Raw genomic sequence first — 25,878 nt, forward strand, 5'->3', positions numbered from 1 at the left:
ACTCTATTTTTATTCACTTTTTAAAGGACTACTTCCTGTATTAAAAGAATGGAAAATATGTTGCTGTGATAATTAATTCTTTATAAAACATTTTGCAACCATGTCAATAATTTTGCCTGTTAAACAAACATTGCTGAGAGTAAAAACTTACCAACTCACCCAAAGTATCCTAAGTCATGCTATCTGTATCTAATGAAAGTAATTCTATCATATTATAGTTTTGTGGATTTCATCTAAGCGTTTGAAAAAATTCCCAAAATGTAAATGTTCTATTAATTCTATAGTGTTGTGGGATTTTCTGTTTTTCCCCATTTTGCTCTGGAATTTTACTTCATAATATTTTCTCTTTGCGCTACACTTCTAAATGTGGCTTGGTGTTCCTCTTCAGAAGTGAGAATTCATTATCAGGGGTTGGCACTCTCTGCTCACATTCAGCTCATAGTCTTTATCCTATCATGATCTAGGTGAGGGAACATGTGCTGTGACTAATGCCACAGAGTGCCTCTGACGCTGATGAATTGATAATTGTTTGTGCTGGATTAAACACAGTATTCCTCACTGTATCTGAATCAGCTGTTGTGTCATGTTGTCATGTAGATATGCATGCAGGGCACATGTTTTCTCAATATGCATCACCTTGATGATAATGACACTGCTGGCAACTTATATGAAGTATATCCAGCGGGTACAGCTTTTGTTATTAGCGTCACAGCGATTGCATGTTTCCTGAGTGGTTTTTGCTAGTTGAAAATGTTTGTTTTTAATTGTTTTTGTATCAGCAAGCAGTCAGAAAATGTCAGTAGAAGATGTTAAAACAGCTAATGCCTCCTAGAAGGATCTAAAGCTAAACAGGAAATAAAAATTCCGCTTTCTGTGTGAAGCAACTGAGGTAAGGAGAAATCACAGCCTTAGGATGATGGGTTAGAGCGCACATGGCTCAGATTCACTCCCCGATGCTCCAGTCACCCCAACGTGACTCCTCAAAACCCTATGTCACACTCTCTCCACACCTCCCTCTGCGAACCCTCAGCTCAACACCCTCCATGTAACCACCTACACTGCAGTTTTAAACAAACATTCCCACCCACCCACCTGCCTGTACCCCCAGCTGAGCATCAGAGGTTTTCAGCAATATAGTCTCAGGAGAATAAACCCACCACCACCCTCCACCTTTTCCCTCTTCAACTCCCCTCCTCTCAGTTCTCTAGGCCCCCATGGAATTACTTCCATATGGCCTACTTTCCGCCCTCGCTCTCTAACAAGTTGTACAGTATCTGTTGTTTTCCTATAATGTCTCTAGATGTTCATCCCTATCATCTTCTGCATTTGCTTAACATGGCAGAATTCCACTAAAGAAACATTTTGTTCCCCTTTTACCCCAACACGTTGCTATTTGTTAGTTTTCCCACATACTGATTATGTTTGTCGTTGGTGTGATTTGTGTTTTGATATTTTAAATGCAAATGAAAATATTATGTATCCATTTTTAAGCCAGCATAATTTTTTAACGATGATTCAACAGACCGTTTAGTAGGGTTGAACGTTCCTGTTGTGGAGAAAACCGCTCCTGTAATCAGAAGTAAAAGCAGGGATGTGGACACAGTCATGGCGGCTGAAATTCCCTGGACTACATGGGCCAAATGTTCATCACTCTATCAGTACGGCCAAGAGGCCACCCTCTATTGTGTTATGATATAGATACGCTGCATATTTTAACTGCTTTATAATGAACATCCAAAGTCATATGCTTGAGTCACCCCTGTGGCTTTGAGGCCCTGCATCAGGCTGAGTCACTGCACAGGCTGTACTGAATAAGCCAATCGCAGTGACATGTTACTAGTGACTACCATACAACACTTGGCCACGGTAGCATGGATGACTCGTCTCAGATTGAAATTTTACCAGCTTGCCTAATTTATATCATTGGCACATATGCTGGTCACAAAAAAAGGAGATTCAGCCCAATAATGGAAGAAAGGGCCGAGCTACGAGACTGTCTTGAAACTGTGATGCTGTAATATCACGATAACCAATGAGATGTGGTCGTTTATCCAACGCAAGAGTCCTTCAGCTCCTACCGGCTTGCTCTGCTGCTGGACAGGTGCTGGAATGAAGCGTTAATTAAGTAAGACACTGAGAGCTTTTACTATGGTACTACTCAGTAAAGCTATCTAATTCAATAATATGTTTTAAGTGAATATTTTAAGGCAGATTATATTCCATGTATTTGTTACTTCAGGACAAAGGATTTGAGAATGACTTGGTGCAATACTTAGACATCCATGAAAAACTATAGGAATTACAAAAGGTCGTAGAAACAAGTTTAGCTGTCCATTGATGTTGAAAATATTATATTCTTAAAAATGAAAGACCTTAATACTAGCAAAGGTAATTGCCAAATGGAAAACTTTTAAGCCTACCTTACCCATGATCCTCAGTTTAGAGTTGGACAGTAAACCAAAGACTTTAACTAAACAAATTTGCACCTCGATTTGAGTGACAGTACAGCACATCTGGTCACTTAGAAAAACGTTTGCATTAGTTTTGCTTCACAATCGTCCTTTGTACCACAAATGACGGAAAAATGGCAAAAGACAAAACATGACCATAACACCATGAAGCAAAGGCTTTAAATTGACGCAATCTTTAGCAAAATTGTCTGGATAATAGACATGCCAACAGACGTGCACCAAAACAAAAACAAACAAACTGCATTCTGGCATTTTTCAGTTTAACACACCCTCTGAACAAAGCCGTTGTAGCCACATGGCTGTTTTTTTATGTTTCGATGATTGTCTACCGACAGGCAGATCAGTTAGGTGGAGCATTTGTGCATTTAATCTCTTTTCAATAGTGCTCAAGTCCGGTAATGACATACACAGGTGTGGTTAATCATTTACCAAGCTGCAGTTTATGTGCTACAATATCATGGAGAGAATCAGAGTTTTTCCTAGGTCCTTTTTTACGTGCCTTGTTTATGTGTTCTTTTTTTTTTTTTGTTTCATGTTATGAATGGATCATTGTGACTTCTTTGGGGAAATATATCATCCTATTTCTGCAAATAGAAGCAATTTTATCATTAAAAGCAAAAATTGTAGCAGTTTTATTTTCATCCAGGGCACTGCATTCCATGCAGCAGCTCCTATTGAGTGAATCCTCCTGGATTCTTTGCCATTTTCCTTTGATGACCTTAACAACTTTTATTTATTTTATTCTCCTGAACTGCTGACTCACGTGTGCTGCTGGTAGGGGTGTAATGATAACCGCATCACCACACGTTTTTTTTTTTTTTTTTTGGAAAGTTCTGCATATGGTGCATGATTGGAACTATAATAAACACATTAAACACATTCATATTTGCTGATAATTTACTTTTTCTGTTAGTCCTGTGTTCAGACTTCAAGGGCTTCTGGGGGGAACCTTTCATTACTGGTCTCCTTGCACTGTGCACGCTCTCCCTCCCTCTACGCTGCACACTCCCTCTTCTTACACGCATGCGCACGGTTTCAGAAGCACGATAAATTTACTGCGTTATAATTATTTATTTCCATTGTATTCATTTCCATTACACCTGTGTCCGCTCCTTCCTACCTACACACGCACCACGCAGACCCACACACACATAGTCATAAGTTAGATAGGTAGTAGTTAGTTGTTACTGTTATTTGTTAATAAAGAATACTGCGTTGTAATTGTATTTATTTGTGAAGTGGCCGCCGGGGGATTTTGTGGTTGGCGGGGGCTGCGTTTCACCGCGACTCAGCGCCCCCTGCTGGTTCATCACAGCAGTGATCAAAAATCTCACACCATCACAGCTCTAGCTGCTGGTCAACATATTTACATTATTTGATAGTTCAGTACAGCAAATTAAACTGTTGGTACAATGTCCCCAAAGAGAGCATTTTGATAATGTTTTGTAAATGTCATGATTTAAGATTAATAATAGTGACTCCAGAGGAACAAATGTAAGGTTTTTACCACCTTATTAAAGATATTAGTCAATTTGACTGAACTTGGTGGAAACCCTACCTAGAGAAAATCCATGAAGTCAGAGAAATGTTGGTCTCAGAGATAGGAAGAAATGCCCAAAAATTCAGACCAGTCAATACCTAAAAACAGCAATGTTTTACTTAAAGGAATCTTGTTACAATGGATTTTGTTTCTTTTTATAACATCTTTCAACCATCACCTTTCTTTAAACTACTGTGCTAAAAACCCTCTTTTAGAACGACCATGGTTTCAAAGACATTGTTTTAACAATATTAATATATGCTGCTGATGGAAAAAAAATTGATATGTAGTTTAAGTTGACATATTACTGATTTTAACTTTTAAATGACCTGCATGAGTTCCTGGTGGCCCATGGTCTCCCCTTTGAAATGTTGGCGTTTTTTTAAATACTTTGTGTATTTTTTAATTGATTTTTTATGTTTTACTTTATTAGTTTATTTAACAGGGATCTTAAACAAATCAAATGCACCAGGTAGCCAAAAAGCTGCTTTTTCATCTGTAATTCCTGGACAGGTGGTAAATGTGTCTCCCTGAAATCAATGTGAAATTACAACAAAAATACAATATAAAAATAAATAAGAATATATCAGCATTGTTAAAGGGTAAAAGTACAATGTACATTTAAATAAACAATATAAACTACATAACTCAATGTAAGTACAACAGAATACTAGTAATGGCTAAACATTGAACGTGGATAAAAATACAATGTAAACCTAAAAGCAATAGAGATAGATATTGACTTTGTAAAACTCAATCACTGAAAAAAAAAACTTTGATTAAAACCTGTGAACATTTTTGATGGCACGACTCAATTGGAGAAGGTCATTGGTGTAGTGGCATATCCGTTCTTAAGTTGGTTTGGGAACATTGGTTAGATTATTTTTTAATTGATTTAACGTAATTTCCGAATTATAAACCGCTACTTTTGTCACAAGCTTTCAACCCGACGGCGTATTCAATGATGCGGCTAATTCATGCATTTTTTCCTTTTTTCTTTTTTTTAATGCATGTTTTCTAACGACCTCTAGGGGCGCTCGAGCAGAAAGGGCAAGAGTGAGACAGGGGGAATACGGTTTATGTGTCAAGGAAGACGCAAGTTTAATGTAAATTCCTGCTTTGTGAATGAATAGCAGGAACAGACCCTCATCACGAAAAATGCAAAAAGAAATGCAGCTTTCAAGTTAAAAGCAATCATTAAAAGCAGTGTGAAAAAAATCCACCATCACCAACGGGTTTGGAGAAGCCGGTCTGCTGCTTGACGGAGAGAACAGCGCAAGTTTAGGAGTGAATCTGCCTCAGGATGAGAGTGAGACTGACAGTGACAATGAAGGAGAGACAGAGAGTGTGTGGTGAAGAATGTCTGATGCTATTCCAATCTGACACTGAGGAGGAAGACTTCCATGGATTCAGTGCACAGGAGGCGCGTGCCGCGCAGAGGCCCATAAGTCACTGCTGCTCTCAGTGACTTTTACCGGTATGTTTTTTAAACCAACCCTGTTGGTGCTGATACTACCATATTACTGCCGTGTCACAGGCACTGTTTGGAATAGAGCTGTGATGGTGAGGGATTTTTGATCACCGCTGTGATGAAGAAGCAGGAGTTGCTGTGTCGGCCCCCCACCCAACACAAAATCCCCCGGCGGCCGCATCACGAATAAATACCGGTACAAGTAATAATTACAACGCATTATTCTATATTAACAAATAACAGTAACAACTAACTACCAACTATCTAACTAATGAACTAACTCTAGAGGCGTTGTAGTATGTGTATGTGTGTGTTAGCGCGCTGCGTGTGTAAGAGGAAGGAGTGCGAGCAGAACAAGAGTGAGTGAGAGCGCTCCCTCCTCTGCACCTGTTCTCTCCTCTTTCTTACACACGCGGTGCGCGGTGTCGGCACATACACATCCTCATTCTACAACACGTTTCAATGTGGGCACATGCGGCTTATAGACAGGTGCGGCTTATGTGTGTACAAAATGTTTTATCCTTTAAAAATGTAATGGACCTGTCTGCTTTATGCTGCTTCATGGTCTTACCCCCCCCCTCTCACTATCACCCCCCCCCCCCCCCCCCCCCCTCTGACATCCCTCCCTCTTCTTCCCCTCTTTCCTTTTCCGTCCGGTCCAACACCAAAGATTTTCAATCATGGTTGAAATCAATAAAGTTTGGCCTCAATTACAAAAGGGGTTTATCCAGACATACCTTTGGTTTGTCTGAAGATTAATAACCCCTCTTGTTAAAGTAAAATATGTCCAACACAAGAGGCCCTCAGCTCTCATCTGTCTGCCTAGCTGTTGGACAGGACAAGTTAAAAAAAAAAAAAAAAAAATGTTATGGATGCGGCTTTTAACCAGGCTGGCTCTATAGTCCATAAATTACGGTAAATGTTTTTTTTTTTCTAAACAAAAAGGATTTTCTTTCATTTCTAGGTAGAGTTAAAGCTTTGGGAAAATCTGCCCCTCAGCATATACATGAACAGTTGACGCTTTTCTGAACACCAAGAAACATTCTGAAGACCTTAACCCTATAAGTACTGTTTTGGGAGGCTCCTTTGCCTTTTAAAACTCCTCAGTTACTGGCTGTGCAGAAATAAAACACTGTGTCCAGCATGTGTACAGCCTCTGGCCCAGAAGCCGGACACATCCGTGCAGCAACCTTCCTGTCAGTCAAGTCACTTCATTACGCTACGCATGACATTTAAAGTTGGGCAAAGAAGGCGGACAGAATGCCCTTACCTCCTGCTTTGAGCCCTGCAGTAGAGGCCTGCACAAGGTTTGCGAAGGCGTCTTTGTGTGTTCTGTGACTTTGGACAGACTTAGTCCAGCATAAGGACAGCTGTCACATTTCCAGCCTGTCACACGCCACACAGCAGAGATGCCAGAGGCCGTAGCATCAGGAATCACAAGGACGGACACAGGGGAATGTGTCTGCTTAAATGGGAACTCAAGTGCTTACAAAACACAAGGGGATGTAGGATGCAGGCTGCTGGCCACGTGAAAGGGGCTGACTTGGAGATTGACCTTGATGTCCACACACATATACGTGTTCTTGGCGTGTGCTCCCAAAGCAACTCTTTGAGCATTTGAGTCACTTTCTCTGGGTCATGTCGCCAGTCTGGCCTCAACTTCCAAACACTACCCTTGCAGGACAGACTGTTTGTAGTACTCTGAGTCTTTTTCAGTCGTCATTACTTACTGACGTCTCTTCAATGTGGGGTTGTGTGTGGCCTTTTGTTTAAACGAAATAAACAAAAGGCAGATGTTGCTCTGCATAAAAAGAAAAGAGTTCAGTGCCGTTTGTTTTTTTTATTTTGTTACGGGGGAGATTCTGTTTGCTTCCAAATAAAAATTTCTTTTAGGAGAGCAAAGTAGGGAGCAGGACTGGTTGATAGTGTAGTGGTCAGCACCGTCGCCCTTCAGCCAGAAGGACCTGGTTTGAATCCCATCTGGGTCCTCTCTCTGTGGAGTTGGCATGTTCTTGTGTGGGTTTTCTCCAGGCCCTCCAGCTTCCTCCTACAGTCCAAAAACATGCTGCAGCCATTTTTTTAACGTGTCTGTCTCTGTGATGGAGACTGGTGAAGTGTCCAGGTTGTAACTCAGCTGGACCCTGATGTAACCAGGACAGTGACCCTTTTAGCCTTTACAAGACTTAACGGGAATAGAAGATGATGGATACTTCCAAACATGTGCTCTCAACATCCATCCATCCATCCGTCTTTGAGCCCCGCAGTATTCCCTTTTGGGGTCATGGTGCTGCCAGAGCCGATCCCAGCTACTCGTTGGCAAAGGCGGGGTTGTGGGAGAGAAACAGAGTGTAGAAAACCCACACATGCAAAACGACAGCATGCAAACTGCACACAGGAAGGACTTCGTGGGTATTCAAACAGGGCTCACCACTGTGAGTCAGAGCGCTAAGCTAAGCAAAGTGTTTATAGACATGCGAGTCATGTAGAAGTAGCACAACAGCAAACTCAAACCAAACAAGAACATTTGATCACTCTGAAGCTCTACCCAAAGCAAAGTTAACCTTTGTTATTGGTGTTCATCAGCTAAAATATGAAGGTTATAATGCTAACATGTTAAAATGGTAGCATCAACGCTTTATGATTTGTAACACGATAGTTTCAAAGTCCAAAGTTTTCCAACTTTTGAGTAAACAGCCCAAACTGTTTTTGTCTGTATGCTTCAGCTGTCATCAGGGCATGTTGATTCATGATGGCATTTTCTAAAACAGAAAGACTGACTTTACTGTGCTTGGATCATTGATGCAGTATAACTTCTGACAGCTTTTTGCTGTCTTCCTTAACAAGATTAGTCAGAATTATTGTGCAAAAAAGCTCTCCCTTCACCATAGCCATTAGTCTGTCTAGGGAAGTGCAGCTGCAGCCTATTTGAAGCTGTCCATGCTGCTCTTCTGGCCCTCTCACCTTCCTGTTCATTCTCATCTATTCATTAACTTTTCTTCCAGTCCAAAGGAAGCATCCATTAAATCGTCTCGGAAGATTAGAATGGGATTTGACAGCTACAAACAATCTTGTTCCAACCCCACTACCCGCCTCTGCCCCACATCCCCACGCCTGTTCTCATCTGTCCCACATTGTCTGCGGCAGAAGCTTGGAGCGCCGCTGCGGGCGGAGAGCAGCTCTTGTTTACTGATGCACACAGTATTGATGTGAGCTGATTTCATCAGGCAACACTTTTGGATGCCCCACGCCTCTCCTGTTCTTCTGCCTCGCCTGTACATCTCATTCCCCCACCCCCGGCCTGTAGTGGAAGTGCCACAGCGGGGCAGATGTGGATCTGTCTGCAGAGCTTCAGCCATTGTTCATTTCAAGTCTACATTTACTGCAATAAGATTTTAATTCTTGCCCATTCAGCTTCAGTTTGTCTTTGGCCTTGGCCAGACACTTGAGGCTGCAGCTCCTTTTAATTGATTCAATTCTTTCTGAGTTCTTTGTTTTTATTTTGTTTGGCACAGTCTGCAGTCTAAAAACGAACAGGTGAGGATTTGATCTTTTTTGTAGGACTGTAATGATTGGTATTAACAAAGCTTGGATTCATATCATAGATCGTGGTTGCAGATACGACTTATTGTCTATCATTTCATTTTGGACTTCCGGTTCAGGGTTAACGCATGAGCCTGTCGGCTGATCTAACAACGATCTCCAAAAAAGAGAGCCGACCATGACCTTAAAGAAAAACCAAGCAACCAGTGACAACCACAGCAATAAAACAATCCTTGACTTTACATAATAATTAAGTAATTCCTCTTTGTCATGTGATTTATTGATACTTAAATCACAGTTATGAACCGGATAATAATAAAGCATGTCATAAAAATGGTACGATAGAACAGGGATGATGTTAAGTTCACTTCCTCCACACTTTCTAGCAACCTTTGATTTAATGTCTGATTCTTCTAAGTTTAATACGTCTTTGTATGAATGTAATACTGCTGATTGTATTGTTTTGTGCATTATTCTTGCTTTGGTTGCTTGAAATAAACCATTTCAAATCAAAAATCCAATCAAACATTTTGAATGATAGAAGACATATTTATTGGATAGTATTCTATTCTGCACATTCTTATATTTTCTCCTTAAAAAACATTTTTTTTTGCTATCACCAGACCTATGTAATCCGTTAATAACCAATGAGATTAAAGGTTGCATTGCTGCAGACTGGTTGCACTGTGACTCTGTCCATCACGTTTGGTGGTTAGATTTCCTCTCAGCACGCCGAGCAGCGATTATAACAATTGGATGAGTTCAAACCATCTGTAAGACATTTGATTAACACTGCTGAGACTGTGTCGACAAAAGGAGTTCTGGACGGCCTTGACGTATATTTGCACTAATGACAGCCTCTGCGAAGTAGCCATGCTCTAGGAAAAAACGCACAGAATGAGAAATGAAAGCTTCAGAAAGAGGGAAAAGGCTGGCAGCAGCAGCTCCGGGTGGCCTCTGTATCCATCTCACACATGACTTGATTGGTGCTCCCAGTCATCAGCTCAGTCTCACGGAGCAGCTGTTGAAGCTAATGTGGCATGAAACGAAACAGATGTTTCTTCTGGTGTCTTTGCTCCTCATGCTTCCATCCGATGTAGACTTTCTGATCTTTTGTGTATGTTTTGTGCACTAAGACATGTTATCAAGGGAATCCCTCAGACCTCTGTCAATACTTTGCATGTGCAATTGGGTTGAGGTTTTATAGGGATGCCGTGTTTGCTTCTGCTGATGTAAGCCGCAAAGCAGCAGTGGAAGCATCTATAGACAGTGTTCAGGCAAACATCAGTGTCGGGCATCAACATGTTGGCGTCACTCAGGCAAATAAAGACGGGGCTGCTGTCGTTAAGAACCTATAAAGGAGAGGAGAATGCCTGAAGCAAAAGTGATTTGAATCCCACTCATTTGTATGCAGTGGTGTATAGATTGAGCTGTTTGGCAGAGCGTTCGTATTTGATGAAAATAGAAGCACGTTTGTTATGTTAAATGTAGGAAATTAAAAGCTTCTTGTAATTAAAAAATGGAAGGCTGCAGACAATTTTGCTGAGTGCAGTGCAGATCCTAAAGACCGCATTCTGATGAAAATTATGTCTTTGTGGCATTTTGTCCAGCGATGGAAGACTTCAACTCCTGCCACTCTGCAGAAACTATGTCAAAGAAATGATACATTAATCTTATTTGACAATACATCAAAAAATGATCCCAGTGGGACTCTAACCTTCTTACAGCAATGAACAGGAAATGCTTTTATCACAACTCTAGTCCCACCTGGTTTCACAACACCCTAAAGGGAGATCATGAGTACATGTGTTGAGTTTGAGTTGAGTTTTGACCAAGCAAATAAATACTTTGCTTTGGAATTTGCTTTGAAAGCATGAAACTCTTTGTGGCTTAAGTAGTTGGTCAGGATTTACTGTTAAACACGACCAACCAGTCCTTTTTTCTCTCTAAGGACACAGCATTGGACCCAGGAGAGGATGTGGCCCTTCTTTCTGTGAGCTTTGAAGATGCTGAAGCCACCCAGGTCTTCCCTAAACTGTACCTCTCCCCCAGCATTGAGCAGTAAGTACACTCGTCACATTTCGTCTTCTTCTGATTCACAACAATTTAAATTAAGAAATGCCCCAAAATATCAATTTTTACCTTAATTTTCTTTACATACGTCTTCCATCATCAGAAAAATGCCACAAGAACAAAACACAGTTTTTCTTTTAATCTTCTGACACATGAGGTGTTCATTTGTATAAACTTCTTTTTTATTTGAGGCAAAAATGTATTTGTTGATTACGTTTATACATTTCTTGTTGGACCGGACGGAAAAGAGTAGATAGGAGAGTGGGGGCGTTTGAGATGAGGGATGAGGGTACAAAAGAAAGGAGAGGGGAAAAAGGGGGGTTAAGGAAGTTAAAGACGTAAAGGGGGTAGAATCACAGAGCAACACGTTGCTGGAGGTTTATCATCACACTATCAGGTGTAGATGTTATTTAAAAGGGTGGAGTCTGTTCACACAATTACAAACATACCTGTTGGCCCCCTAAAAAGACCTTCACACATACATATGTCAACACAGACACCAGACGGCTCACACACAATGTTCTCACAAAGCCCATTTTGATTGACATTATTATTTCTCTATCAAATCAATGACTGCAAAGAAACTTGGACCACACTGACAAAACCCCCTCATACCAAATCAACCTTTTAAATCTCAGGGGACAGTAATTGTCTCAGCTGAGCTTCTCTCAGCAGCTTTTAATAGAAGACAGTGTCTGGAATCAAGTAATTTACTCTTCTGAATAGGATCTTCCCTAAAAATCCAAATGCTTTTGAAAAATACACAACATAAAATATAAAGGTAAGTGTGAGGTTCTGTCCTGAGTGCAGTTTTGCGTTCTGTTTTCAGAATGCAGGACAGCGTTAGGGCAAAGGCAGTGATGTGGTTTCAATATTGTGTTATGTCACAAATAGTAATCCCACATTCCAGTGTCTGGAATCATCAGCTGCTTTCTTGAACACAACGGCAGAAGAAGAAAAAACTATAGGGATGACAAACTGTGTCTGGGCAGAGAATGACTGCATGTCTGCAGTCATCTGGCGTGGCAACACTGTGTGTTTGTGTGTGCAAAGTGCTGTGGAATGTTGGGCGCTCTGCAGAGATTGCAACAGCGTGCACATTGCTCTGCATAAATAATTAGCTTCAGCCCTGCTGGAATGATTGATGGATGAAGTCATCGGTTGTTTATATTTGTGTCTTCATCTGCAGGTTGTGTTTGAATGCATGCACGGCTGTGGCTTTCTTTCTGCTTATCCCAAACAAGGGTGCATGATTTGATGTGTTCATTTTTGACGCACCAGAAGCTGCAATGGCCTTGCCCTCACCAAATGTTTTGTAGGTGTGGATGTAAATATGTGTGATTGTGGGTCGGTGTGTGTGTGTGTGTGTGTGTGTGTGAGTGTGTGTGTGAGTGAGAGCCAGGTATGGGCCCACTCTGACCTCAGGGCTGTACAGCCTGAGCTTTCGTGCTCGGAATAATCTCAGGCTGATGTTTATTTACAAGCACACGCCCTGTCAAACCAGGTTAAAGGGCCTCTTCTCCACACACCGACCCTGTTCCTTTTCTCTTTCTGCATCTTTCATTCTCTTTTTAATTTTCTTGTCTCAACATGTTTCCTTGTTGGCATCATTGACAGTTCTTCAGTGACTTTTTAGTTCTTGCTACTTCTACCTTCTTAATTTCTTCCCAGCTCCATTGTTTTCCCCCCCCCAAGTTTTGATATACATTAACTTCACTGCACTGCCCCCTTTTCTGAACTGTCAATGTTAATACCAGCTTCTGTTAAAGACATCCTTAAGCCAGATGCAATGACCTCCATGAAGTTGGAGACTCTACCAAGGTGTGACACAATCAATACTCGCTGGACGTAAACCAGACGGCAGTGGGAGCAAAGTGAGTTTCTCCTCGTGCCATTTTCTGGCAGTAGTGCGTTTATTCCTCAGCTTAACCAAATATTTAGAAAAAAAGATGTCTTTAAGATCTGAAGATATTGTTTGATAGATTTATGGTGCATCTCGCCATGATTTGTTATCATATATAGATGACCAAAGGATTTTCAGTGTAATCCCTGTGTTGAGCAAGAAATGGTCAACAGTGGAGAGGATAGCTTCATCTAAAACCAGAAAGGAGACAAAGGAGCATAAAAGCACTGAAACAACTGTTGGAAGATGAGCAGGAAAAGCTCAAAATGAAAGTGAAATGTTTGTACCTTTAACAATGAACGAACAGTTTGAAGACGTACGTAAAATCAGCAGAACATATGTTAAAGACAAAGGAGAGACTGTCTGTTGATAACAGCAGAAAAGTATTTAGTCAGTTCTCCCACTTAAACAGATGAGAGACGCCTGTCATTTTCCTCATAGGTATGCCTCAACTCCAGAAAATAACATTGTCTGATTTTGAAGGAATTTGGCAAAATGGCAAAAACGAAATAGTAACTGCAACAACTGGAGAGGAAAAAGGGACACCAAAAGGCAAAAGGCACTGGAACATCTGCTAGAAGACAAGAGACCCACGTTGGGGAATTCAACAATGTCAAACACATTATTGAGCAAGAAAGAGACTAGACAGAAAAAAGGTATGAAGGTTTTTCAAAAAGAACGCACTTCCTGTAGAATTTAAACAGCAAAAACCTGCATCTGTGTGTAAAAATCTTCTGCTGTAAAGTTCCATCCATCCATCTTCCTCCGCTTATCCGGGTCGCGGGGGCAGCAGACTGAGCAGAGATGCCCAGACTTCCCTCGCCCCAGCCACTTCCTCCAGCTCCTCTGGGGGAACCCCGAGGTGTTCCCAGGCCAGCCGAGAGACGTAGTCTCTCCAGCGTGTCCTGGGTCTTCCCCGGGGCCTCCGCCCAGTGGGACATGCCCTGAACACCTCCCCATGGAGGCGTCCAGGAGGCATCCAGACTAGATGCCCGAGCCACCTCAACTGGATCCTTTTGATGTGGAGGAGAAGCGGTTCTACTCTGAGCCCTCCGCGGGTGACCGAGCTTCTCACCCTATCTCTAAGGGAGCGCCCCGCCACCCTAAGGAGGAAGCTCATTTCAGCAGCTTGTATTCGGGACCTCGTTCTTTCAGTCATGACCCAGAGCTCATGACCTTAAGTGAGTATTGGAACGAAGATCGACCGGTAAATTGAGAGCTTTGCTTTTCGGCTCAGCTCTCTCTTCACCACAACGGACCGATACAGCGACCGCATAACTACGGACGCCGCTCCGATCCGCCTGTCAATCTCACGCTCCGGTCTTCCCTCACTCTTGAACAAGACCCCCAGATATTTAAACTCCTCCACCTGGGGCAAGGACACTCCACCCACCGAGAGATGGCAAACTACCTTTCTCCGGTTAAGAACCATGGCCTCAGATTTAGCTGCCCTCTTCCCAGCCGCTTCACACTCGGCCGCAAACCGCTCCAATGCACTCTGGAGGTCCTGGCTCGATGAAGCCAACAGGACAACATCATCTGCAAAAAGCAGAGAGGAAATCCTGTGGTCCCAAAACCAGATCCCCTCCGGCCCCTGTCTGCGCCTAGAAATTCTGTCCATAAAAACTATGAACAGAACCGGTGATAAAGGGCAGCCCTGCCGGAGTCCAACGTGGACCGGGAACAGGTCTGACTTACTTCCGGCTATGCGAACCAAGCTCCTGCTACGGTCATACAGAGACTGGACAGCCCTCAGTAAGACTCCCAAGACCCCATACTCCCCATGCTGTAAAGTTTGACAAAATCACAACTGACAAATGTCCATTTGACTGTGTTCATTTAGAGTTCCAACCTCAAATCTGTGATTACAACTGCTCAAATGTGCTTCTGCGTGAATCTGCTGGCGCTACAACTGCGTTCGGACTTCTGACACATTCCTTGCGAGAAACTTGACATGCTGCATCTGGATGCTCATGTGGGCCTTGAGCCACGCCGCCTCTGTGGCGCAGTTCTGACTTCAACCCCTGATCAGACGAGACGACCCGCTGATAACGGGGATTAATAAAGTTGATCTAATCTAATATCTTTTTTCAAATGTTAATACATATGCTTTGTAATAAAGGTGTTCAATAGCCCTGAGCACAGTGATGCTAATGTCACCAAATGTTTTTGTACTGACTTATCATGACCCTGTTGTCCTGCTACAACAAAGAAGATTTTCCTGTTGACGGTCCGTTGGCAGCCGTCTCGCTGCATGTCTGCATTTAAAGCACAAAGAGATCATTTCTCATTAAAACGCAGGAAAAAATTTTTCTTTTTTCTTTAGAAATGCATTTTTAGTTCACTCTCTGTGTTAATACAAAATGATTGAGATACTCACGTCTATCAGAATAGTTATTGAAGCAGGAAGTCAGAATCTGTGAAGACCTTTCTAACTTCACCAAGTCCTCTAAGTGCCGCACTCTGATTGGTTGACTCCCTCCTCCTCTACCCCCCCCCCCCCCCCCCATGTTCCATTTTCAGACACAGATCAGATTTGACACAAGTTTCTCGCAAGGATTTGATTTGCACCAGCAGATTCACGCAGAAGCAGAGCTGAGCAGTTGTAAACGCAGGTTTGACGTTGGAACTCTACATGAACACATGCAAATGGGAATTTGTCAGTTGTGATTTTGTTTGTCAAACTTTACAGCAGAAGATTTTTACACACAGATGCAGGTTTTTGCTGTGTAAGTTCTCACATTTTATTTTACAAGTTCTCACAGCAAATCTACAAGTGCGTCCTTTTTGGAACATATTTACCTCAATAAAAAGGTTGTACAGTAAAATTGATGAATGTTTAGTGGATTCTAAATGATCTCCTGCTGCCTGAACCTCTGGCAGCATCACTAAAGGCTAAAGGCTAAAGTTCTGAAATTGGAGATCAAGAAATTCTTCTGCCAATTTGCATTTTGGATAATCCGGACACTTTTTTTTTTTGAGGTTTTAGAAAAGCCTGATAGTATCTTGAGTATCCAATGCATAAGCTAATTTCTGCATGTAGGTCCAAGACGAGCTGTTTCTGATTTTACACGTGTATGACTTGGACTAAAACAAAAGGCAGTTCATGACACTTTATTTAAGTGATGTAACATCTGTTTTTGTCAAAAGCTACTCCCAGTTCACCACAGTTGGACTGGACACCAAATTATTCAGTGTGGTTGTATAGTTAACAAATGAATCACTGAAGCTCCCAAAAAAACTATATCCATTTAATCTGGGTTTATAAAGGGGAAATTAGAAGTCATCTAACCTTTTTACGCTGGAGCTCGAGTGTTGACATTGTTTGGATTACCGAAACTCATCAAGCGTGTACGCAATTAACGTAATTCCTAAGGGTGTAATGATCCGCTAAAATCTCAATTCGGTTCGGTTCAGAATTTCATGGCTCGGTTCGGTACATTTCGGTTTGGTACTGCTGTTTAACAAATCTGCCTGATATGAACTGCTATTTTATGAACTATTATTTTATTGTTATTTATTGTGTGTTTGTGTGTTTTGCTGCCGGACACCTGAATTTCTCCCTTGAGAGATTAACAAAGTTTTATCTATTTTCTGTATTTTTTCGGTACAAAAAAGTAAGGCAGAAAGAAATTACTTACAAAATGCATTTAGTAGTTTTACATAACAATAAATAAAATTAACCTATGTAGGTGATCTGCTTCATAAAATAAGAAAAACTATTAGCTGCCAGCAACCCAAAACTTTGGATAATTAACGCTGGCCTGAAAAAAACATTTTAACTGCACATTTTTTTCTTGTAGACCTGATTGTTACAGTCCGGTGATGCAGTTAGCCTATGGTGTTGGTCAAGTTGCCTCTTTTTTAAGGAGGACATCGCAGTTGTTGCAAGAAGGTCCTTCACGGTTTTCATTTGATTGACATGCTGGAATTTTATCCAAGTACAACCAATCTTGGTGTTTTCCTGAAATTCTTATGGAAGTTAAGACTATGTACAACCAGTTGGTAGGATTGGTGTGTGTAAATGTTTGAATATTGGTGTCAATAATGCTGCTGATGTAACTCAATGCTTGTCAAAAACATAAAGACAGAACCTGCAAATGTATCACATATATGCTCCGCCCCATTTTTCCCATGTCTTATGCTAATTGACAGGATATTAGCAATTATCCTGAATTTTTTTAAGGACAGTATATTTAAAGCAAAGTAAACAACGTGACATTGTAATTAAAAAACACAAATATAATCAGTAAAATTGTCAACTCCAAAGATCAAAAAACATCTTCAGATTGAAGAAGATTCTTGGATTTTAGTAATTTACATGAATCTGACATGAGGAAGTCCAGTTTACATCACCAAAGCTGCAGATCCATTAAACAAATATTGAAACATTCAGAAACAGAATGAAATCTGAAGATTTACATCTTCCAGAATCTTCTTCATAACATATCTGGGCTATTCTGCTGTTTATTTTATTGTAGTGTCTGACTTCTCTGCATGACTCAGACTGTAAAGAAATCAAAACCAATAACCGTACTAGCTATTAGAAGTCATTTACAAAGACTGTAGTGTTAAATATCAATTTCACTGACTTTACTTTCTTTACTTTCTTTACTTGCTTTAAGAACAGATTAATAAAAATTTACATAATAGAACTTACATCAACTCTGGTTGTAGGAGCTTTTTTATTTGGTCCAGAGGATTCTGGAACTTGGAACAGTTTTTCCCATCACCTACAATGTCTGTACCCCTCAATTTTAAGAGTCACAAATGATAAAGCACAACTGGCCTTACGGGTACATACATGGGAATGTTCATGCACACTTTTGCCATGGGCATGCTGCAGGAGACGGGCAGTAGCAAGCTCTTATACAACACGTAATAGTGAAATAGGTGAGGCGCAGGCACATCGTACTGGTTTTCCACTTTTTTCAGCCCCTCTCAAAACCTGCACAAGTAGCCTGTTAGCGCTGCTCAGGTGACAAACGTGCGCTCTTCGCTTGGAGCCTGGCTGCTAGAAATGTGGAAATTAGACAGTCAGAGTGTAGTTTGTGTGTTCATCCTACGGGAACGTAGGTGTCACCTTCACATCCTGTGTGTGAAACATTTGTGTACAGTCAGTAAGGGTCCAATGCACACCTTACTCATTACTAGAGTGTGGCCTAGGGACACAGTACTACAGTATTAATCCTAAGTATGTGTAACTTATATCACCTTTACTAATACTTCAAGATATACTTACCACACCCACAACAATTGCATGTTCCACTTTCATGACGTTCCTTAAGGTGGCCGTAAGAGCATCAAGATACCTCTGCGCTCCCTTAAAGATGCAGCTGCTCCTCTCTACAACCCTCCATGGGCCTCAGCTCAACAAACCTGCACCCCCTGCACCTGTAGGGGTCAATCCGCCTTACGGGTGCATTTGACTGAGGCTTAAGATGTAACCAGTTGCAGAAGTTCTTTTTTATTAGTCATAGCTTTATTTTGAACAAATACAGAAGCATTGGCATAGACTGGCCTGAACCTCATCAGTTCAGCCTTTTTCCCTGTTGGATGTTGTCCAGAGTTTTTCTCCTTTAATCCTAATCATCATTTCATTTTTAAGGTTCTTTCCGTGTGCATCATTGGCTCCAATCGTCGTCCTGTCCACACACGGCCTAATGAAATAACAGCTTTAATTAGTCTTTTGCTGTGTGGGTTAGCTCTCGTACCCTTGCTGTTTCTCACATGTGTGCCAATTGTTTCTACTCCTCTGTCTTTCTCTGCTTTTCTCTCCGTGTCTATCCTCTGCTGATCCCTCTGGCTGATCCTCAAAGGGAACAGGGAAAGTGAGTGGGACTTGAAAGGCTGAAGTGTTCTGCTCTACCCAACAAGGTCGTCCCTTGCTCCAATCAAATGCAGGAAGGAAAAAAGATTGCAGCACACACAGCGAAGGCAATAGGAGAGCTTTTCCTGCTCTTTTGTGTGATCTTTTTTTTTCCCACCTCTCCACTGTTTTCTCCCATCACTCCTGAGTTGTTTGATATCTCACTTCCCCTGTCTTTCCACGGCATCCAAGTGCTCTGAACGCAAACTGCTTAGCCGCTACAGAACAGTTTTACCTTTATTTTCATTGCGTCTTCCTCACTTTTTTTGTTTTGTTTGCCTTCTTCTGTTTTCAAATAGATCCTCAGTTCAATGTTTTTGCCCTCTAAAAGCAGCAAAGGGTAAAAAATATGCAGAAGTATGTTAAAAACAGTTGATATTGTCTGTTGATATTGTTTATGACACACATAGACATAGAGGACCACGCTGCTCTTCCTCACTCTCAGGCTGGTTTATCTTCACGTCTGTCTTTATGATTGATTAGGAGACAAACACTCATACTCTTTAGCCTCGTGGAAGCGCATAAGGCCCAAAGGACCCTCTCCGATCCTCTTTTGATCTATTTTCAAAGTGTTCCCAGTGGTGTTTCCATTAGGATTATCCTGTTTTTGATCAAAATAATAATGGCCTATACTTATATAGCGCTTTTCTACCTTCTTCTAAGGCCCAAAGTGCTTTACAGTCACAGACCCATTCACGCACTGATAATAAACAATAAAACAGTTCTTTTCTGAGGCATTGTTGTTTTTCAAACAGCATTTGTTGTCTGCTCATCACGATTTGAATAAAGGAATATTCAGAAATGCAATTGGAAGTTTAATTTTCTTTCTTTACGTCCATCATCAGAAATCTTTCAGTTTTGCGTTTCAGGACAGGTTTATGGTGTTTCGGAGCGGCCAGTCTTGATCCGAGGACTAACTGGGCCGGACCCTGCTAGACAACAGAGATTGGGCATCTCCAGGGGGTCACAGCTCTTTAAAACTATTTACTATATATAAGTACATCTAGGCAGAATTTAAAGCCTCAATTAAAGGTGGAAGGCCATGAGGCGGTGATTAGAGGCCACTCTTTAACAGGCCATGTTTTTCTGCTGCTCTGCTGAGCTGAGGCTCCTCATGCCACAGTTTTGGTGCCACTACTGTGAAGATGTACCCCCCAAAAAAAAGAAAGAGGACATGATAATACATGGAGCTAAATGTATTTTGATAAGAGCATTCACTCATCTGCATTTACACACATACGCACATTTTAGGTGACATCTTATTCCTAATCCTAAGGGTTCAAAAACCTGTCAGGCAGCAGTTTGCAGCTAAAACAGCCTTTACTCTTCAGCAGATTAACAGTTCAGGGAGGTGAGAGGACAGAGATGCTAAAAAAAAGACTAAACTATACATTTAAAGACTCACTCTGATGAAAACTGTGGTTTTGGTGAATCTTTAACATATTTTTGCCAGATTTTTCTAACGCTGGAGGACATCCTGATGCATCCACTTGTAGACACTTAGATCCATTTTCCTGGAATCTGGATCAGGACTTTATGGCTGGATAATATCGCTCACCGTTTTTGTGGCACTGTTGATGTTAGGTTGGTGCTGTAAGCTAGGAGAGCGTGTAAACAGAGAGCTCTCAGTAACAGGGAGGGGAAGGGGGGCAGGGTTTGCTCCACGCAAACACTCCCATTGTTGCTAAGCTTAATAACATCTGTTTCCTTTATCAATCTGGTTTAGTTTGCCTTAATGTTTGAATCTGTTGGGCATGTAAAATTAGAGCTTGTAATATTATTTGAAACATTCATTTTTATATTGAGACATTAAGAAACGTCATATTAGTTAATTTTTTTACTCTACTTATCGATCAATGTTTAAACTGTGAAAATAAAAGCTAAAGAGCTGCTCTTGAAGCCCTAACTGTCCTGGTTTCTTGGCTTCTTGCATTTTTTTCCCACCTCTAAGTGAGACTATTAGCCTTTACAAAGTGGATGTTGGAGAGAAGATCTGCCTTCCTGTCTTTAATTATCATTAAAACCCATGAATGTGCAGACTTTGATCTGCTGCTCACTCGTAACTTCTACCTTAATCTACTCGTGCAGCTGGATGGATGCATCTCTCCTTTCCCCAGCAAACCTGCTGCACTGCATAAAAGAATGGAGTGGGCACCATCTCTGCCCCCAAAGCAAATTTAAGAGCCCAGAAAAATCAACACAGAGAGACAGTTTTAGGCTGCAGTGGGCTAATGTTTATGAATCTGCATTTGCCTTTAGGTGCCTGGGCTGGGTGTGTGTGCGTCTGTGTGTGTTTGTGTGTGAGGTGAGGTGGGGTGGGGGGGGGGGGGGGGCACGCCATTATGAGTGGGTGTAAAACTTTGTGTTTTTGTGTGCTTTCTCCAGGGTCTGTATAGGTGTTTTACAGCTTTTGTAAATCTTTGCATTTTAGTCATATTTTTCCAGATTGTTGTCAGAGCGATGAAACAAATTCAGCGGGAAACCCACATGGAACTTGAAGATGTCTGTGCAGACACCCCCCCTTTGCACTGCGGCTGTCTTCTTGAAGATTTCTTTCCTTTTTGTGTCTCTCTTTTTCGTGTGAAACTACATTTCTTACGCTGCTGTGTTTTTAGTAGCAGAGTAAACATTCTGGCAACACATATCTCAGAGGATTTTTAACAATTAAATGGCAAAAACAGAGAATTATACGTGGAAATAAAAAAATCATCCTGATGATTGCTAAACAATAAATGAAGATGTTTGTTAACAGAAATCCTCTAAAACTAAGCCTGTTCAGTCCAACATGAATTCAAAAAACACAGACCAAATAAACTGAAATGGAAACTTTGAGCTTTAACATCCATCTAATGCACAGTTTAACAAAAAATAGTAGTTTTGACAGCTGATTGGTCTCACAGTGATTGATGAGCTGCCTCACAAGTCCTATTGGAAAACAACTCATCTGACTTTACAAGCATAAACTTTACAGCAAATCACAAAAGACTCTAAAGTACCCGCTATAGCAAGGAAATAAAAACACTACACTAACTGAATTAGGTCCAAAAGATTAACAATAAATAAAAAAATTATAGGATAAAAGCAAAATAGGGCAATATTTCCATCCTGTGTACAATTTGTACAGTGCAGCATCCTGCTGGATTTTATCCCAGCTACTTCAGGTTTAAGGTGATGGACACCCAAGACCAGGGGTGGAAAACTACAACTCTGGTCCAAATGCATTCCAATTTGTTCCTCCTAACTGGAATAAATCATATTGATAATCCTGAATGTTTTATTTTCCCTGTAATTCTGGTGTCTACACATAGGTGGTGCTGTACAGAAAATTGACATTTGTCAATTCCATTCATATGGAGTTGGAAAATTAGCTGCTTTTCTGACGTTCACGTGTGTTTTTGGAGTTGGACGGTCATTTTTCCTACCATTCCAACACCACGTGAACGCAGCATTTCTCTAAGTTCTGGTTTTTCCCTGCAGAGACATCAACCCACTGGTGCACTTGGCACTAAAACGAGAAAAAAAATGCATTTTTGAAACAAAACATCCAAAATGTTTGGTTTAAAAAAAAAAAGGATTTATTTTCAATCAAAATTCAAGCCTGTTTTAATTTTTTTTTTTAAGTCTTTGTTTTATTTTATAAGAATGAGCCGCAGTTCCCGGAGAAAACCCAGGCAGAAAGGATCCTATAGCCAGGGCTAATGCTGTGAGACAAGAGTACAGACCACAGCCCCATTTGGGAAGCTAAGAAAGTTCTGATGTCTAAAAATACGGCCCCGAAAAACAGCTTCTGCTGTTTGTTATAAAAAGGTGACTGAAGGAACCGCGTTTCACTCTCCAGCTGGACAGAATATGGCCTCATTTTGCCAGAAGTGTTTGTTAATCTGATTTTCTCTAAATGATTGATGCTCCAGGAATCCGTGTAATTCCAGCACTAATAAAGTGAAATGGTCACTTAATAATGTGGGAGAGAGGTCACTGACTCCTGTCGCCAAAGGCCAAAGTTACCTTGTTGAGTCTCAGAGGAAACAGAGGATGTTTTGGTCCAAAGCGGCTACATGCAGACTCTGGAGCCCTCCAGGCTTTATTCAATAATGAATGCAATCAAAACAAAGTTGTTGCATTTTTGTAACTACTGCTGAGTTTCAAACCTTCTCTTCCAGGCCTCAAATGTAGATCAACAAGCTTCGTCACCATCCAGTTGAGTCACTGAAAAGAATCTCTCCTGTTCAGGAAGTCCCTGTCTCTGCACAGAACCTCGTTGAAATGTGTGCATGCATGCCGTGTTTGTAAAGAAGTCGTATGGTCAGTCACCTGACTTACAGCAGTCGTGTGCAGCGGTATGCCAGTGTGACCACGCCAGTGCATGTGGATGGTGTTGAGAGGAGTTTGACCCGGGTGGATGGAAGCAGGCGGGCTAAAACTGTCAGCTCTAAGTTCTTTGTCTAAACACGTTTCTGCCTAAAGACGCATGTAAACTGAAAAAGAGCTTATCTGTGACACAGAAAACTCAGTGGACGGGCCACAAGCTCCCTGCTCCGCCCACTGTCAGGTTGGGCCTGTGAGGGGCTGTAAGCTAGCGGTAGAATGTGTGAACAGAGAGCTCTCAGCTATGGAATAATCAAACAATTAAAACAAACTGGGAATGCTTTTACAATAGATCAAGAGATGGATCTGAGAGGGACTTCAACACCTTTTTGAAATGGGCTTTTTTCAAAACTAGGCTTTACTGTACTGCATCACACAAGATTAGCGCACAGTTAGCTGACATGATCTGTTTAAACTGGACATTTCTTTCTCTTATTTAGTGAAGCCCAAAGCTCAGACACACAGAAGAGAATGAGGTCAAATGAGATGTAGATGCTGTAAAATCTCTGCAGGTATTTTGTGTCTCTTTCTTATCATAACTAAGGTTTTTATTCTAACAACAACAAAAAAATATTCAGCACATTTGAGAACCTGCATCCTCTTACAAACCAAAGACTCCTAATCCACTCGTAGTTTTTCTTTTGAAAATAAAACTGTTCTGCCTTCATCATTGATTTGAAAGCTGTGAAAATGGAATTGATCTTCATTTATCTGTGATGTTATTTGATAACTGTGAGTTTGGACTTTAATCTTAATTTTGTATTCAATATTGACCAAATATAGTAGAGATAAGCTTTGATTACCACAGTACTCCGACCGTCCATACATCCTTTATTGTCTTATTATTTTGCGTCCCTGGAGCTTTTCCAATCTATCTTTGGGGGACAGTAGATGACGACCTTGACAGTTCACATTGCAGAGAGACAACCACACACGCCAACACTTATTTCAGAAGAGGAGTCGGCGTTTAACCTGTGACGCGTGTTTTTGGGCAGTGGAAGGAAGCGTGAGTTCCTAGAATGCTTGGATTTGAACCTGGAACCTTCTGGCCTTCCCACACTATAACGGCTCCTATGGCCACAGCGATATCAATTATAAAAGTTTGTTTTATTGATTGGTACAGCCCAATAGAACATCAAGATCATTTTATAAAATCCAACAATTAACTAAAAGAAGGAAAAAGCAAACATGGAACCATGGCTTTTGTGATGCTCTAACTAGCAGGAACAGTCATCACTATAAGCTTATGAGATGAACCCAAATGCACAGATTAAAGCCAAAAAACACTTGATATGCTGCACTAAATGTGATCAACAAAGTTTATCGTAATATATCTTTGGCCTTATAATGGTAAGTCATAACCAGGACAGGTACTAAGAGGGAAATATACATACTCCATTACATTAATGTAAATATGTTCTTGTTTTAGGAAAGGACTTTAAGAAATAAATGGGAATGAAGATGACTAATGTGTGCTGCTCTCTGTAGGAGTGGAACTTTTCAAACAGTAGAGTTTCAGAAATGATAAATAATAATAGAATTGTTAAAGGCTGAATTTTCTGCATGAAGTGAGCTGAGACAGGTTTCTTTCTTTCAGCTCCATATATGGTCTTGCTGACTCTGTTCCTAATGTATTGACAGTCCCACTCTCACAAAATCAAAGAACGTGTCGTTTTCTAGAACATAGTTTCTACAGAGCAGCAGTGCTTCATCAGAAATTCACCTCTGAGTTGAGGGCAGGACAGTTGGCGTGGAGCAACCCCGCCCCCTTTCCCCTCCTGTTGCTGACAGCTCAGAGCAGGAAGCATATCATCTATCGTACACATACATTCTTTTTTTTTTCCTCTGCTCCTGATTCACAATGATCTGAATAAAGAAATACCCTGAATAGCTATTTTGACCCTAATTTTCTGTATAAATGCCCTCCATCATCAGACAGATGCCACAACAACATGTCTTTAAGAGCTGATTGTCTTTAAGAGCTGCTGACAGTGTTCAAATGTTCAAATTGTCCGAAAAACTGAGATGATAAATCACCCAGACGGTTTGAAGACATTTCTGTCTGTTGTAAATTAAAATCCTTTGGTTGTTTGCACCATTAGAGTGTGACAGGCGGTGTCTGGCTGCTCTGCTCAGATCTAAGAGGAAAGGCAGTCCAATGATGCTTGTGTGTTTGTCAAACTGCACCTCAATGCCTTGCTCAAAGACTGTAAATACATGATGTCTTGATCTATTATTCTGCCCTTTTGCTGTGGTGGGGGGGCACATTTCCTTTTTTTGTGCCTTAAATGACTTTGGACTACTTTGGACACGGAATCCTTGAAATAAATAGGAATTAAAAGCCCTCATTTATGCGCTCATAGGAAAACTACTTCAAAATGCTGCCTGTCATATGCAAACAAATCAGTACATTTATGCCTAAATCTGTGATAAGCATCACTTCTGCTCAGATTCAACAGAAATGGATTCAACTGCAAAGCAAAGCGTCTTTTTTCCTGCACTTTTTGCCCTAATAGGGTTTTATTAAATAAATATAAAACTGAAATCTACAATATTCAGATGCCTGCTACTGACAAATGAATGACAAACACACAAGCATGCATTTTGTGCCTCTGTCTGCATTTCCATCTGAATGATATAGGGCTA

The 25,878-nt window shown here is 41.0% G+C and overlaps 1 protein-coding gene across 1 annotated transcript in view; it reads left to right on the forward strand.

Annotated features, from left to right (window-relative positions):
- The window catches only part of babam2 (BRISC and BRCA1 A complex member 2), a 100,485-nt gene that overhangs the window by 65,723 nt on the left and 8,884 nt on the right, over positions 1-25,878 (forward strand). The window contains exon 7 of the mRNA XM_004082797.4: positions 10,974-11,083. Within this exon, the coding sequence (XP_004082845.1) occupies positions 10,974-11,083 (110 nt within the window). The remainder of the gene's footprint in view (positions 1-10,973; positions 11,084-25,878) is intronic.

Source organism: Oryzias latipes, chromosome 22 (assembly GCF_053564925.1).
Source record: "Oryzias latipes strain Hd-rR chromosome 22, Olatipes_Hd-rR_3.1".
Lineage (NCBI taxonomy): Eukaryota > Metazoa > Chordata > Actinopteri > Beloniformes > Adrianichthyidae > Oryzias > Oryzias latipes.